We start from the raw sequence: 13,564 nt of genomic DNA on the forward strand, positions 1-13,564 counted from the left end.
CCATTTACAAACAAATAATCCTTTACTTCTGTTCGTCATCGACAATTACTTCTTATTTTGTCAGTATCCATTGATTTCTGGGACTCCCAGTGTTTTCTTAGTTTTGCTTTTTCTCTGGGAAGAGAACAGGTCATTTATGATCAAGTGGGATTCATCGTTTAGCGATAAGAGCTGGGCAAGATTTGGATGGTTCAGACTATTTGGTGAGTACTCCTTTTTTATTTTTTCTATTAAAAACATGCAGAGAAAATATAAGTGATTGATTTAATGTAAAAAGAAAACCTGCTGTGGATTTCTTGAAATGCTCTTGATTTTATTGTACTTGCAACATATTCAGATAGTATTCTATCTTAAACAGTACTCATAAAATGCCGATAAAGAAGCATTTGAGATATTGCATAGACATACACAGAACCCGCTGATGATTTATACAAGAATGCACTTCGCTCAGTTACAAAGTATAAAATGCCCAACAATATGCTTTCCTAAGACCCTCAAACTCAAATGGCTGTTGAAATACTATCATTAAAGTATTTTACCAAAACATTCATCCTCCTCTCTCTAACTCACGTCCTCTACCTCTTTGTTGCAGCTCTGCTCCCTTCATCCATGTTTTCAGGCAGGCTAAAGCTGTTTTGTTGACGGATGGCTCCTCTGCTCGAGCTTCACTCAGTGTTCTGGTTGTTGGGATCCTCGTAGTCAGCAGGAATCGTGTCTGAAGGGAACAGAAAGAAAGAGAAAGTGGTAGGTATACTCGAGTTTATGTAGCAGACTGAACTGCTCATTACTTACAGACACTCACCATTGCATCGGTACTTCAGATTGGACCAGATTATATTTTCCTGAGAGAAGCAGAACACGCCCAGTCTCCCACCTCTCATACTGGTGTCAATTATCCCCTGTGTGTCCGCTACCAGCGTTGGACCCTCAAAGAAGCGGGCCCTGGCAAACACATGGAGTAAAAGTCAGTTAACACAGTATGAGTTGGAAGGTCTGTGTAGTGTTTGTGTGTGTGTGTGTGTGTGTGTGTTTGTACCTGATGTATCCAACCTGCGGTCTGTGCTGGAGGAACCAACGGTAGGAGACCTTGTCCTTCCAGCCCACGTTCCTGGGGTCCTTCCACAGGAGACGGACCTGGTCAGGGGTATCTCCTGTGTGCCAGAGGGAGTTCCTCATGTACTCCCCAGGACCCGTCTTTGACTTCACAACCTGGTGATACAGAAGAAAAAGAGACGGATAATGCTGATGAGAGTAAAACACGAGCGTAGGGCGTCGACAATCACGGGATTCGCACGTTCATGGACGGATTATGACAAATCAACCTCCTGGGCACAAATGCACAAATCACAATTTTATCACATTTGTAATGAAAGACAGCTGTTTTTTTGGAAGTGTCATATTTTGACATTTTTCGACATACTAGAGTATGTTTTTCAACATACTATATTCAAATGTTTTTGCACGTTTTTTTTCAACATTCTCTATTATGACGTGTGTAGACATGCTATTTTATGTGGTTTGGGGCTGTATTTTGGACTTGTCAAATGCTGAAATTTTTCGACATACTACGGTATGACATTCTCAGTAATTTTGCCAACATGCTATATAAGAATGTTATTGCACGTTTTTTCAACATCCTTTACTATCATGGTTCTCGAGATGCTGCACTGCGTGGTGTTCAGCTGATTTGGGGACATGTCATATTTGGAAATCTTTAGCCATACTATAGCCTTGCCTTTTCTGTCATATTTTTGACATGCATTTTTATGGTGTCTTTTGCCTTTTCTGCAACATTCTATGCTATGGTGCATCTTGGCAGGCTAATTTGAGCTGTTTTGAGGTGTTTTCAACGGTTTTTGGTTCACATCAAATTTTCACATTTTGCAATACTATGGCCTTGCCTTTTCTGTCATTGTTTTGACATGCATCATTTTGCTATATTTAGCCTTTTAGGCAACATTCCGTGCTATGGTGTGTCTTGGCAGATTATTTTATGCTGTTTTTGGCCTTGTCTTTTCGGTCATTTTTTCAACATTCATTATTTTGCTGTTTTGGGCCGTTTTTGCAACATTCTATGCTATGGTGTGTAGTGGAACGCTAGATTATGCTGTTTTGAGGTGTCTGCAGCTGTTTTTTGGAACTGTCATATTTTGACATTTTTGCCATACCATAGCCTTGCTTTTTCCTTCATTTTTTGGACATGCATTATTAGGGCCTTTTGGCAGTTTTGGCAACATTCTTTGCACTGGTGTGTCTCAGCATGCTATTTTATGCTGTTTTGAGGAATTTTTAGCTGTTTTTTGGAACTGTCATATTTTGACATTTTTGCCTTGCCTTTTCGGTCATTTTTGGACATGCATTATTAGCGTCTTTTTGACCGTTTAGGCAACATTCTTTGCATTGGTGTGTCTTAGCAGGCTATTTTATGCTGTTTTGAGGTGTTTGCAGCTGTTTTTTGGACACGTCATATTTTGACTTTTTTGCCTTACTATAGCCTTGCCTTTTCGGTCATTTTTTGGACATGCATTATTAGCGTCTTTTTAGCAGTTTTGGCAACATTCTTTGCATTGGTGTGTCTCGGCAAGCTATTTTATGTTGTTTGGAGGCGTTTTTAGCTGTTTTTTGGAACTGTCATATTTTGACATTTTTGCCTTACTATAGCCTTGCCTTTTCGGTCATTTTTGGACATGCATTATTAGCGTCTTTTTGGCCGTTTAGGCAACATTCTTTGCACTGGTGTGTCTTGGCACGCTATTTTATGCTATTTTGAGGTGTTTGCAGCTGTGTTTTGGAATTGTCATATTTTGACATTTTTGCCTTACTATAGCCTTGCCTTTTCGGTCATTTTTTGGACAAGCATTATTAGCGTCTTTTTGGCAGTTTTGGCAACATTCTATGCTATGGTGTGTCTCAGCATGCTATTTTATGTTGTTTTGAGGCATTTTTAGCTGTTTTTTGGAACTGTCATATTTTGACATTTTTGCCATACTATAGCCTTGCCTTTTCGGTCATTTTTTGGACATGCATTATTAGCGTCTTTTTGGCAGTTTTGGCAACATTCTTTGCATTGGTGTGTCTCGGCAAGCTATTTTATGTTGCTTGGAGGCGTTTTTAGCTGTTTTTTGGAACTGTCATATTTTGACATTTTTGCCATACTATAGCCTTGCCTTTTCGGTCATTTTTTGGACATGCATTATTAGCGTCTTTTTGGCCGTTTAGGCAACATTCTTTGCGCTGGTGTGTCTTGATACGCTATTTTATGCTATTTTGAGGTGTTTGCAGCTGTTTTTTGGAACTGTTATATTTTGACATTTTTGCCTTACTATAGCCTTGCCTTTTCGGTCATTTTTTGGACATGCATTATTAGCATCTTTTTGGCAGTTTTTGCAGCATTCTTTGCACTGGTGTGTCTTGGCACGCTATTTTATGCTATTTTGAGGTGTTTGCAGCTGTTTTTTGGAACTGTCATATTTTGACATTTTTGCCTTACTATAGCCTTGCCTTTTCGGTCATTTTTTGGACATGCATTATTAGCGTCTTTTTGGCAGTTTTGGCAACATTGTATGCTATGGTGTGACTAAGCACGCTATTTTATGCTGTTTTGAGGCATTTTTAGCTGTTTTTTGGAACTGTCATATTTTGACATTTTTGCCTTACTATAGCCTTGCCTTTTCGGTCATTTTTGGACATGCATTATTAGCGTCTTTTGGCAGTTTTGGCAACATTCTTTGCATTGGTGTGTCTTGGCACGCTATTTTATGCTGTTTTGAGGCACTTTTAGCTATTTTTCGGAACTGTCATATTTTGACATTTTTGCCTTACTATAGCCTTGCCTTTTCGGTCATTTTTGGACATGCATTATTAGCGTCTTTTTGGCTGTTTAGGCAACATTCTTTGCACTGGTGTGTCTTGGCACGCTATTTTATGCTATTTTGAGGTGTTTGCAGCTGTTTTTTGGACACGTCATATTTTGACATTTTTGCCTTACTATAGCCTTGCCTTTTCGGTCATTTTTTGGACATGCATTATTAGCGTCTTTTTGGCAGTTTTGGCAACATTCTTTGCACTGGTGTGTCTTGGCACGCTATTTTATGCTGTTTTGAGGTGTTTGCAGCTGTTTTTTGGACACGTCATATTTTGACATTTTTGCCTTACTATAGCCTTGCCTTTTCGGTCATTTTTTGGACATGCATTATTAGCGTCTTTTTAGCCGTTTAGGCAACATTCTTTGCACTGGTGTGTCTTGGCACGCTATTTTATGCTGTTTTGAGGTGTTTTTAGCTGTTTTTTGGAACTGTCATATTTTGACTTTTTTGCCTTACTATAGCCTTGCCTTTTCGGTCATTTTTTGGACATGCATCATTAGCGTCTTTTTGGCAGTTTTGGCAACATTCTTTGCACTGGTGTGTCTTGGCACGCTATTTTATGCTATTTTGAGGTGTTTGCAGCTGTTTTTTGGAACTGTCATATTTTGACATTTTTGCCTTACTATAGCCTTGCCTTTTCGGTCATTTTTTGGACATGCATTATTAGCGTCTTTTTGGCCGTTTAGGCAACATTCTTTGCACTGGTGTGTTTCGGCACGCTATTTTATGCTATTTTGAGGTGGTTGCAGCTGTTTTTTGGAACTGTCACATTTTGACATTTTTGCCATACTATAGCCTTGCCTTTTCGGTCATTTTTTGGACATGCATTATTAGCATCTTTTTGGCAGTTTTGGCAACATTCTTTGCATTGGTGTGTCTCGGCAAGCTATTTTATGTTGTTTGGAGGCATTTTTAGCTGTTTTTTGGACACGTCATATTTTGACATTTTTGCCATACTATAGCCTTGCCTTTTCGGTCATTTTTTGGACATGCATTATTAGCGTCTTTTTGGCAGTTTTTGCAACATTCTTTGCATTGGTGTGTCTTGGCACGCTATTTTATGCTGTTTTGATGCATTTTTAGCTGTTTTTTGAACTGTCATATTTTGACATTTTTGCCTTACTATAGCCTTGCCTTTTCGGTCATTTTTGGACATGCATTATTAGCGTCTTTTTGGCTGTTTAGGCAACATTCTTTGCACTGGTGTGTCTCAGCACGCTATTTTATGCTATTTTGAGGTGGTTGCAGCTGTTTTTTGGACACGTCATATTGTGATATTTTTGCCTTACTATAGCCTTGCCTTTTCGGTCATTTTTTGGACATGCATTATTAGCGTCTTTTTGGCAGTTTTGGCAACATTCTTTGCACTGGTGTGTCTTGGCACGCTATTTTATGCTGTTTTGAGGCATTTTTAGCTGTTTTTTGGACACGTCATATTTTGACATTTTTGCCATACTATAGCCTTGCCTTTTCGGTCATTTTTTGGACATGCATTATTAGCATCTTTTTGGCAGTTTTGGCAACATTCTTTGCATTGGTGTGTCTCGGCAAGCTATTTTATGTTGTTTGGAGGCATTTTTAGCTGTTTTTTGGACACGTCATATTTTGACATTTTTGCCTTACTATAGCCTTGCCTTTTCGGTCATTTTTTGGACATGCATTATTAGCGTCTTTTTGGCAGTTTTGGCAACATTCTTTGCACTGGTGTGTCTTGATACGCTATTTTATGCTGTTTTGAGGTGTTTGCAGCTGTTTTTTGGAACTGTCATATTTTGACATTTTTGCCTTACTATAGCCTTGCCTTTTCGGTCATTTTTTGGACATGCATTATTAGCGTCTTTTTGGCAGTTTTGGCAACATTCTTTGCACTGGTGTGTCTTGGCACGCTATTTTATGCTATTTTGAGGTGGTTGCAGCTGTTTTTTGGAACTGTCACATTTTGACATTTTTGCCTTACTATAGCCTTGCCTTTTCGGTCATTTTTTGGACATGCATTATTAGCGTCTTTTTGGCCGTTTAGGCAACATTCTTTGCACTGGTGTGTCTTGGCACGCTATTTTATGCTATTTTGAGGTGTTTGCAGCTGTTTTTTGGAACTGTTATATTTTGACATTTTTGCCTTACTATAGCCTTGCCTTTTCGGTCATTTTTTGGACATGCATTATTAGCATCTTTTTGGCAGTTTTTGCAGCATTCTTTGCACTGGTGTGTCTTGGCACGCTATTTTATGCTGTTTTGAGGTGTTTTTAGCTGTTTTTTGGACACGTCATATTTTGACATTTTTGCCATACTATAGCCTTGCCTTTTCGGTCATTTTTTGGACATGCATTATTAGCGTCTTTTTAGCAGTTTTGGCAACATTCTTTGCACTGGTGTGTCTTAGCAGGCTATTTTATGCTGTTTTGAGGTGTTTGCAGCTGTTTTTTGGAACTGTCATATTTTGACTTTTTTGCCTTACTATAGCCTTGCCTTTTCGGTCATTTTTTGGACATGCATCATTAGCGTCTTTTTGGCCGTTTAGGCAACATTCTTTGCACTGGTGTGTTTCGGCACGCTATTTTATGCTATTTTGAGGTGGTTGCAGCTGTTTTTTGGAACTGTCATATTTTGACATTTTTGCCATACTATAGCCTTGCCTTTTCGGTCATTTTTTGGACATGCATTATTAGCGTCTTTTTGGCAGTTTTTGCAGCATTCTTTGCATTGGTTTGTCTCAGCAAGCTATTTTATGTTGTCTTGAGGCATTTTTAGCTGTTATTTGGAACTGTCATATTTTGACATTTTTCCCTTACTATAGCCTTGCCTTTTCGGTCATTTTTTGGACATGCATTATTAGCGTCTTTTTAGCAGTTTTGGCAACATTCTTTGCACTGGTGTGTCTTGGCACGCTATTTTATGCTGTTTTGAGGTGTTTTCAGCTGTTTTTGGACTGTCATATTTTGACATTTTTGCCTTACTATAGCCTTGCCTTTTCGGTCATTTTTTGGATATGCATTATTAGCGTCTTTTTGGCAGTTTTGGCAACATTCTTTGCACTGGTGTGTCTTGGCACGCTATTTTATGCTGTTTTGAGGTGTTTTTAGCTGTTTTTTGGAACTGTCATATTTTGACATTTTTGCCATACTATAGCCTTGCCTTTTCGGTCATTTTTTGGACATGCATTATTAGCGTCTTTTTGGCAGTTTTGGCAACATTCTTTGCACTGGTGTGTCTTGGCACGCTATTTTATGCTGTTTTGAGGTGTTTGCAGCTGTTTTTTGGAACTGTCATATTTTGAGATTTTTGCCATACTATAGCCTTGCCTCTTTGGTCATTTTTTGGACATGCATTATTAGCGTCTTTTGGCATTTTTTGCAACATTCTTTGCATTGGTGTGTCTCAGCAAGCTATTTTATGCTGTTTTGAGGCATTTTTAGCTGTTTTTTGGAACTGTCATATTTTGACATTTTTGCCTTACTATAGCCTTGCCTCTTTGGTCATTTTTTGGACATGCATTATTAGCGTCTTTTTGGCAGTTTTTGCAACATTCTTTGCATTGGTGTGTCTCAGCACGCTATTTTATGCTGTTTTGAGGTGTTTGCAGCTGTTTTTTGGAACTGTCATATTTTGACATTTTTGCCTTACTATAGCCTTGCCTTTTCGGTCATTTTTTGGACATGCATTATTAGCGTCTTTTTGGCAGTTTTGGCAACATTCTTTGCACTGGTGTGTCTTGGCACGCTATTTTATGCTGTTTTGAGGCATTTTTAGCTGTTTTTTGGAACTGTCATATTTTGACATTTTTGCCTTACTATAGCCTTGCCTTTTCGGTCATTTTTTGGACATGCATTATTAGCGTCTTTTTGGCAGTTTTGGCAACATTCTTTGCACTGGTGTGTCTTGGCACGCTATTTTATGCTGTTTTGAGGTGTTTTTAGCTGTTTTTTGGAACTGTCATATTTTGACATTTTTGCCATACTATAGCCTTGCCTTTTCGGTCATTTTTTGGACATGCATTATTAGCGTCTTTTTGGCAGTTTTGGCAACATTCTTTGCACTGGTGTGTCTCGGCACGCTATTTTATGTTGTTTTGAGGTATTTTTAGCTGTTTTTTGGAACTGTCATATTTTGACATTTTTGCCTTACTATAGCCTTGCCTTTTCGGTGATTTTTTGGACATGCATTATTAGCATCTTTTTGGCAGCTTTGGCAACATTCTTTGCACTGGTGTGTCTTGGCACGCTATTTTATGCTGTTTTGAGGTGTTTGCAGCTGTTTTTTGGAACTGTCATATTTTGACATTTTTGCCATACTATAGCCTTGCCTTTTCGGTCATTTTTTGGACATGCATTATTAGCGTCTTTTTAGCAGTTTTGGCAACATTCTTTGCATTGGTGTGTCTTAGCAGGCTATTTTATGCTGTTTTGAGGTGGTTGCAGCTGTTTTTTGGAACTGTCATATTTTGACATTTTTGCCTTACTATAGCCTTGCCTTTTCGGTCATTTTTTGGACATGCATTATTAGCGTCTTTTTGGCAGTTTTTGCAACATTCTTTGCATTGGTGTGTCTTGGCACGCTATTTTATGCTGTTTTGAGGTGTTTGCAGCTGTTTTTTGGAACTGTCATATTTTGACATTTTTGCCTTACTATAGCCTTGCCTTTTCGGTCATTTTTTGGACATGCATTATTAGCGTCTTTTTGGCCGTTTAGGCAACATTCTTTGCACTGGTGTGTCTCGGCACGCTATTTTATGCTATTTTGAGGCGTTTTTAGCTGTTTTTTGGAACTGTCATATTTTTACATTTTTGCCTTACTATAGCCTTGCCTTTTCGGTCATTTTTTGGACATGCATTATTAGCGTCTTTTTGGCAGTTTTGGCAACATTCTTTGCACTGGTGTGTCTTGGCACGCTATTTTATGCTGTTTTGAGGTGTTTTTAGCTGTTTTTTGGAACTGTCATATTTTGACATTTTTGCCATACTATAGCCTTGCCTTTTCGGTCATTTTTTGGACATGCATTATTAGCGTCTTTTTGGCCGTTTTTGCAACATTCTTTGCAGTGGTGTGTCTCAGCAAGCTATTTTATGTTGTTTTGAGGCATTTTTAGCTGTTTTTTGGAACTGTCATATTTTGACATTTTTGCCTTACTATAGCCTTGCCTTTTCGGTCATTTTTTGGACATGCATTATTAGCATCTTTTTGGCAGCTTTGGCAACATTCTTTGCACTGGTGTGTCTTGGCACGCTATTTTATGCTGTTTTGAGGTGTTTGCAGCTGTTTTTTGGAACTGTCATATTTTGACATTTTTGCCATACTATAGCCTTGCCTTTTCGGTCATTTTTTGGACATGCATTATTAGCGTCTTTTTAGCAGTTTTGGCAACATTCTTTGCATTGGTGTGTCTTAGCAGGCTATTTTATGCTGTTTTGAGGTGGTTGCAGCTGTTTTTTGGAACTGTAATATTTTGACATTTTTGCCTTACTATAGCCTTGCCTTTTCGGTCATTTTTTGGACATGCATTATTAGCGTCTTTTTAGCAGTTTTGGCAACATTCTTTGCATTGGTGTGTCTTAGCAGGCTATTTTATGCTGTTTTGAGGTGGTTGCAGCTGTTTTTTGGAACTGTCATATTTTGACATTTTTGCCTTACTATAGCCTTGCCTTTTCGGTCATTTTTTGGACATGCATTATTAGCGTCTTTTTGGCAGTTTTGGCAACATTCTTTGCACTGGTGTGTCTTGGCACGCTATTTTATGCTGTTTTGAGGTGTTTGCAGCTGTTTTTTGGACACGTCATATTTTGACATTTTTGCCTTACTATAGCCTTGCCTTTTCGGTCATTGGACATGCATTATTAGCGTCTTTTTGGCAGTTTTGGCAACATTCTTTGCACTGGTGTGTCTTGGCACGCTATTTTATGCTGTTTTGAGGTGTTTGCAGCTGTTTTTTGGACACGTCATATTTTGACATTTTTGCCTTACTATAGCCTTGCCTTTTCGGTCATTTTTTGGACATGCATTATTAGCGTCTTTTTGGCAGTTTTGGCAACATTCTTTGCACTGGTGTGTCTCGGCAAGCTATTTTATGTTGTTTGGAGGCATTTTTAGTATTTTTTTGGAACTGTCATATTTTGACATTTTTGCCTTACTATAGCCTTGCCTTTTCGGTCATTTTTTGGACATGCATTATTAGCGTCTTTTTGGCAGTTTTGGCAACATTCTTTGCACTGGTGTGTCTTGGCACGCTATTTTATGCTGTTTTGAGGTGTTTGCAGCTGTTTTTTGGACACGTCATATTTTGACATTTTTGCCTTACTATAGCCTTGCCTTTTCGGTCATTTTTTGGACATGCATTATTAGCGTCTTTTTGGCCGTTTAGGCAACATTCTTTGCACTGGTGTGTCTCGGCACGCTATTTTATGCTATTTTGAGGCGTTTTTAGCTGTTTTTTGGAACTGTAATATTTTTACATTTTTGCCTTACTATAGCCTTGCCTTTTCGGTCATTTTTTGGACATGCATTATTAGCGTCTTTTTGGCAGTTTTGGCAACATTCTTTGCACTGGTGTGTCTTGGCACGCTATTTTATGCTGTTTTGAGGTGTTTGCAGCTGTTTTTTGGACACGTCATATTTTGACATTTTTGCCTTACTATAGCCTTGCCTTTTCGGTCATTTTTTGGACATGCATTATTAGCGTCTTTTTGGCAGTTTTGGCAACATTCTTTGCACTGGTGTGTCTCGGCACGCTATTTTATGCTATTTTGAGGCGTTTTTAGCTGTTTTTTGGAACTGTCATATTTTGACATTTTTGCCTTACTATAGCCTTGCCTTTTCGGTCATTTTTTGGACATGCATTATTAGCGTCTTTTTGGCCGTTTAGGCAACATTCTTTGCACTGGTGTGTCTCGGCATGCTATTTTACTCTGTTTTGAGGCATTTTTAGCTGTTTTTTGGAACTGTCATATTTTGACATTTTTGCCATACTATAGCCTTGCCTTTTCGGTCATTTTTTGGACATGCATTATTAGCGTCTTTTTGGCAGTTTTGGCAACATTCTTTGCACTGGTGTGTCTTGGCACGCTATTTTATGCTGTTTTGAGGTGTTTTTAGCTGTTTTTTGGAACTGTCATATTTTGACATTTTTGCCTTACTATAGCCTTGCCTTTTCGGTGATTTTTTGGACATGCATTATTAGCATTGTTTGGCAGCTTTGGCAACATTCTTTGCACTGGTGTGTCTTGGCACGCTATTTTATGCTGTTTTGAGGTGTTTGCAGCTGTTTTTTGGAACTGTCATATTTTGACATTTTTGCCATACTATAGCCTTGCCTTTTCGGTCATTTTTTGGACATGCATTATTAGCGTCATTTTAGCAGTTTTGGCAACATTCTTTGCATTGGTGTGTCTTAGCAGGCTATTTTATGCTGTTTTGAGGTGGTTGCAGCTGTTTTTTGGAACTGTCATATTTTGACATTTTTGCCTTACTATAGCCTTGCCTTTTCGGTCATTTTTTGGACATGCATTATTAGCGTCTTTTTAGCAGTTTTGGCAACATTCTTTGCATTGGTGTGTCTTAGCAGGCTATTTTATGCTGTTTTGAGGTGTTTGCAGCTGTTTTTTGGAACTGTCATATTTTGACTTTTTAGCCTTACTATAGCCTTGCCTTTTTGGTCATTTTTTGGACATGCATTATTAGCGTCTTTTTGGCAGTTTTGGCAACATTCTTTGCACTGGTGTGTCTTGGCACGCTATTTTATGCTGTTTTGAGGTGTTTGCAGCTGTTTTTTGGACACGTCATATTTTGACATTTTTGCCTTACTATAGCCTTGCCTTTTCGGTCATTTTTTGGACATGCATTATTAGCGTCTTTTTGGCAGTTTTGGCAACATTCTTTGCACTGGTGTGTCTTGGCACGCTATTTTATGCTGTTTTGAGGTGTTTTCAGCTGTTTTTTGGAACTGTCATATTTTGACATTTTTGCCTTACTATAGCCTTGCCTTTTCGGTCATTTTTTGGACATGCATTATTAGCGTCTTTTTGGCCGTTTTTGCAACATGCTTTGCAGTGGTGTGTCTCAGCACGCTATTTTATGTTGTTTTGAGGCACTTTTAGCTGTTTTTTGGAACTGTCATATTTTTACATTTTTGCCTTACTATAGCCTTGCCTTTTTGGTCATTTTTTGGACATGCATTATTAGCGTCCTTTTGGCAGTTTTGGCAACATTCTTTGCACTGGTGTGTCTTGGCACGCTATTTTATGCTGTTTTGAGGTGTTTGCAGCTGTTTTTTGGACACGTCATATTTTGACATTTTTGCCTTACTATAGCCTTGCCTTTTCGGTCATTTTTTGGACATGCATTATTAGTGTCTTTTTGGCCGTTTAGGCAACATTCTTTGCACTGGTGTGTCTCGGCACGCTATTTTATGCTATTTTGAGGCGTTTTTAGCTGTTTTTTGGAACTGTCATATTTTTACATTTTTGCCTTACTATAGCCTTGCCTTTTCGGTCATTTTTTGGACATGCAATATTAGCGTCTTTTTGGCAGTTTTTGCAACATTGTATGCTATGGTGTGTCTTGGCACGCTATTTTATGCTGTTTTGAGGTGTTTTAGCTGTTTTTTGGAACTGTCATATTTTGAGATTTTTGCCATACTATAGCCTTGCCTTTTCGGTCATTTTTTGGACATGCATTATTAGCGTCTTTTTGGCAGTTTTGGCAACATTCTTTGCACTGGTGTGTCTTGGCACGCTATTTTATGCTGTTTTGAGGTGTTTGCAGCTGTTTTTTGGAACTGTCATATTTTGACATTTTTGCCTTACTATAGCCTTGCCTTTTCGGTCATTTTTTGGACATGCATTATTAGCGTCTTTTTGGCAGTTTTGGCAACATTCTTTGCACTGGTGTGTCTCGGCAAGCTATTTTATGTTGTTTGGAGGCATTTTTAGTATTTTTTTGGAACTGTCATATTTTGACATTTTTGCCTTACTATAGCCTTGCCTTTTCGGTCATTTTTTGGACATGCATTATTAGCGTCTTTTTGGCAGTTTTGGCAACATTCTTTGCACTGGTGTGTCTTGGCACGCTATTTTATGCTGTTTTGAGGTGTTTGCAGCTGTTTTTTGGAACTGTCATATTTTGACATTTTTGCCTTACTATAGCCTTGCCTTTTCGGTCATTTTTTGGACATGCATTATTAGCGTCTTTTTGGCAGTTTTGGCAACATTCTTTGCACTGGTGTGTCTTGGCACGCTATTTTATGCTGTTTTGAGGTGTTTTTAGCTGTTTTTTGGAACTGTCATATTTTGACATTTTTGCCTTACTATAGCCTTGCCTTTTCGGTCATTTTTTGGACATGCATTATTAGCGTCTTTTTGGCAGTTTTGGCAACATTCTTTGCACTGGTGTGTCTTGGCACGCTATTTTATGCTGTTTTGAGGCATTTTTAGCTGTTTTTTGGAACTGTCATATTTTGACATTTTTGCCATACTATAGCCTTGCCTTTTCGGTCATTTTTTGGACATGCATTATTAGCGTCTTTTTGGCAGTTTTGGCAACATTCTTTGCACTGGTGTGTCTTGGCACGCTATTTTATGCTGTTTTGAGGTGTTTGCAGCTGTTTTTTGGAACTGTCATATTTTGACATTTTTGCCTTACTATAGCCTTGCCTTTTCGGTCATTTTTTGGACATGCATTATTAGCGTCTTTTTGGCAGTTTTGGCAAC

The 13,564-nt window shown here is 38.4% G+C and overlaps 1 protein-coding gene across 1 annotated transcript in view; it reads right to left on the bottom strand.

The window, feature by feature from the left end:
- Nucleotides 1–292: 292 nt before the first annotated feature.
- The window catches only part of thbs4a (thrombospondin 4a), a 40,797-nt gene continuing 27,525 nt past the window's right edge, over nt 293–13,564 (bottom strand). The window contains exons 21-23 of the mRNA XM_042488571.2: nt 1,037–1,209; nt 803–942; nt 293–715 (exon numbers count right to left, since the gene is read on the bottom strand). Of these exons, the coding sequence (XP_042344505.2) occupies nt 666–715; nt 803–942; nt 1,037–1,209 (363 nt within the window). The 3' untranslated portion in view covers nt 293–665. The remainder of the gene's footprint in view (nt 716–802; nt 943–1,036; nt 1,210–13,564) is intronic.

This window comes from Plectropomus leopardus, chromosome 4 (assembly GCF_026936395.1).
Source record: "Plectropomus leopardus strain MGB_pleo_1.0 chromosome 4, ASM2693639v1, whole genome shotgun sequence".
NCBI lineage: Eukaryota > Metazoa > Chordata > Actinopteri > Perciformes > Serranidae > Plectropomus > Plectropomus leopardus.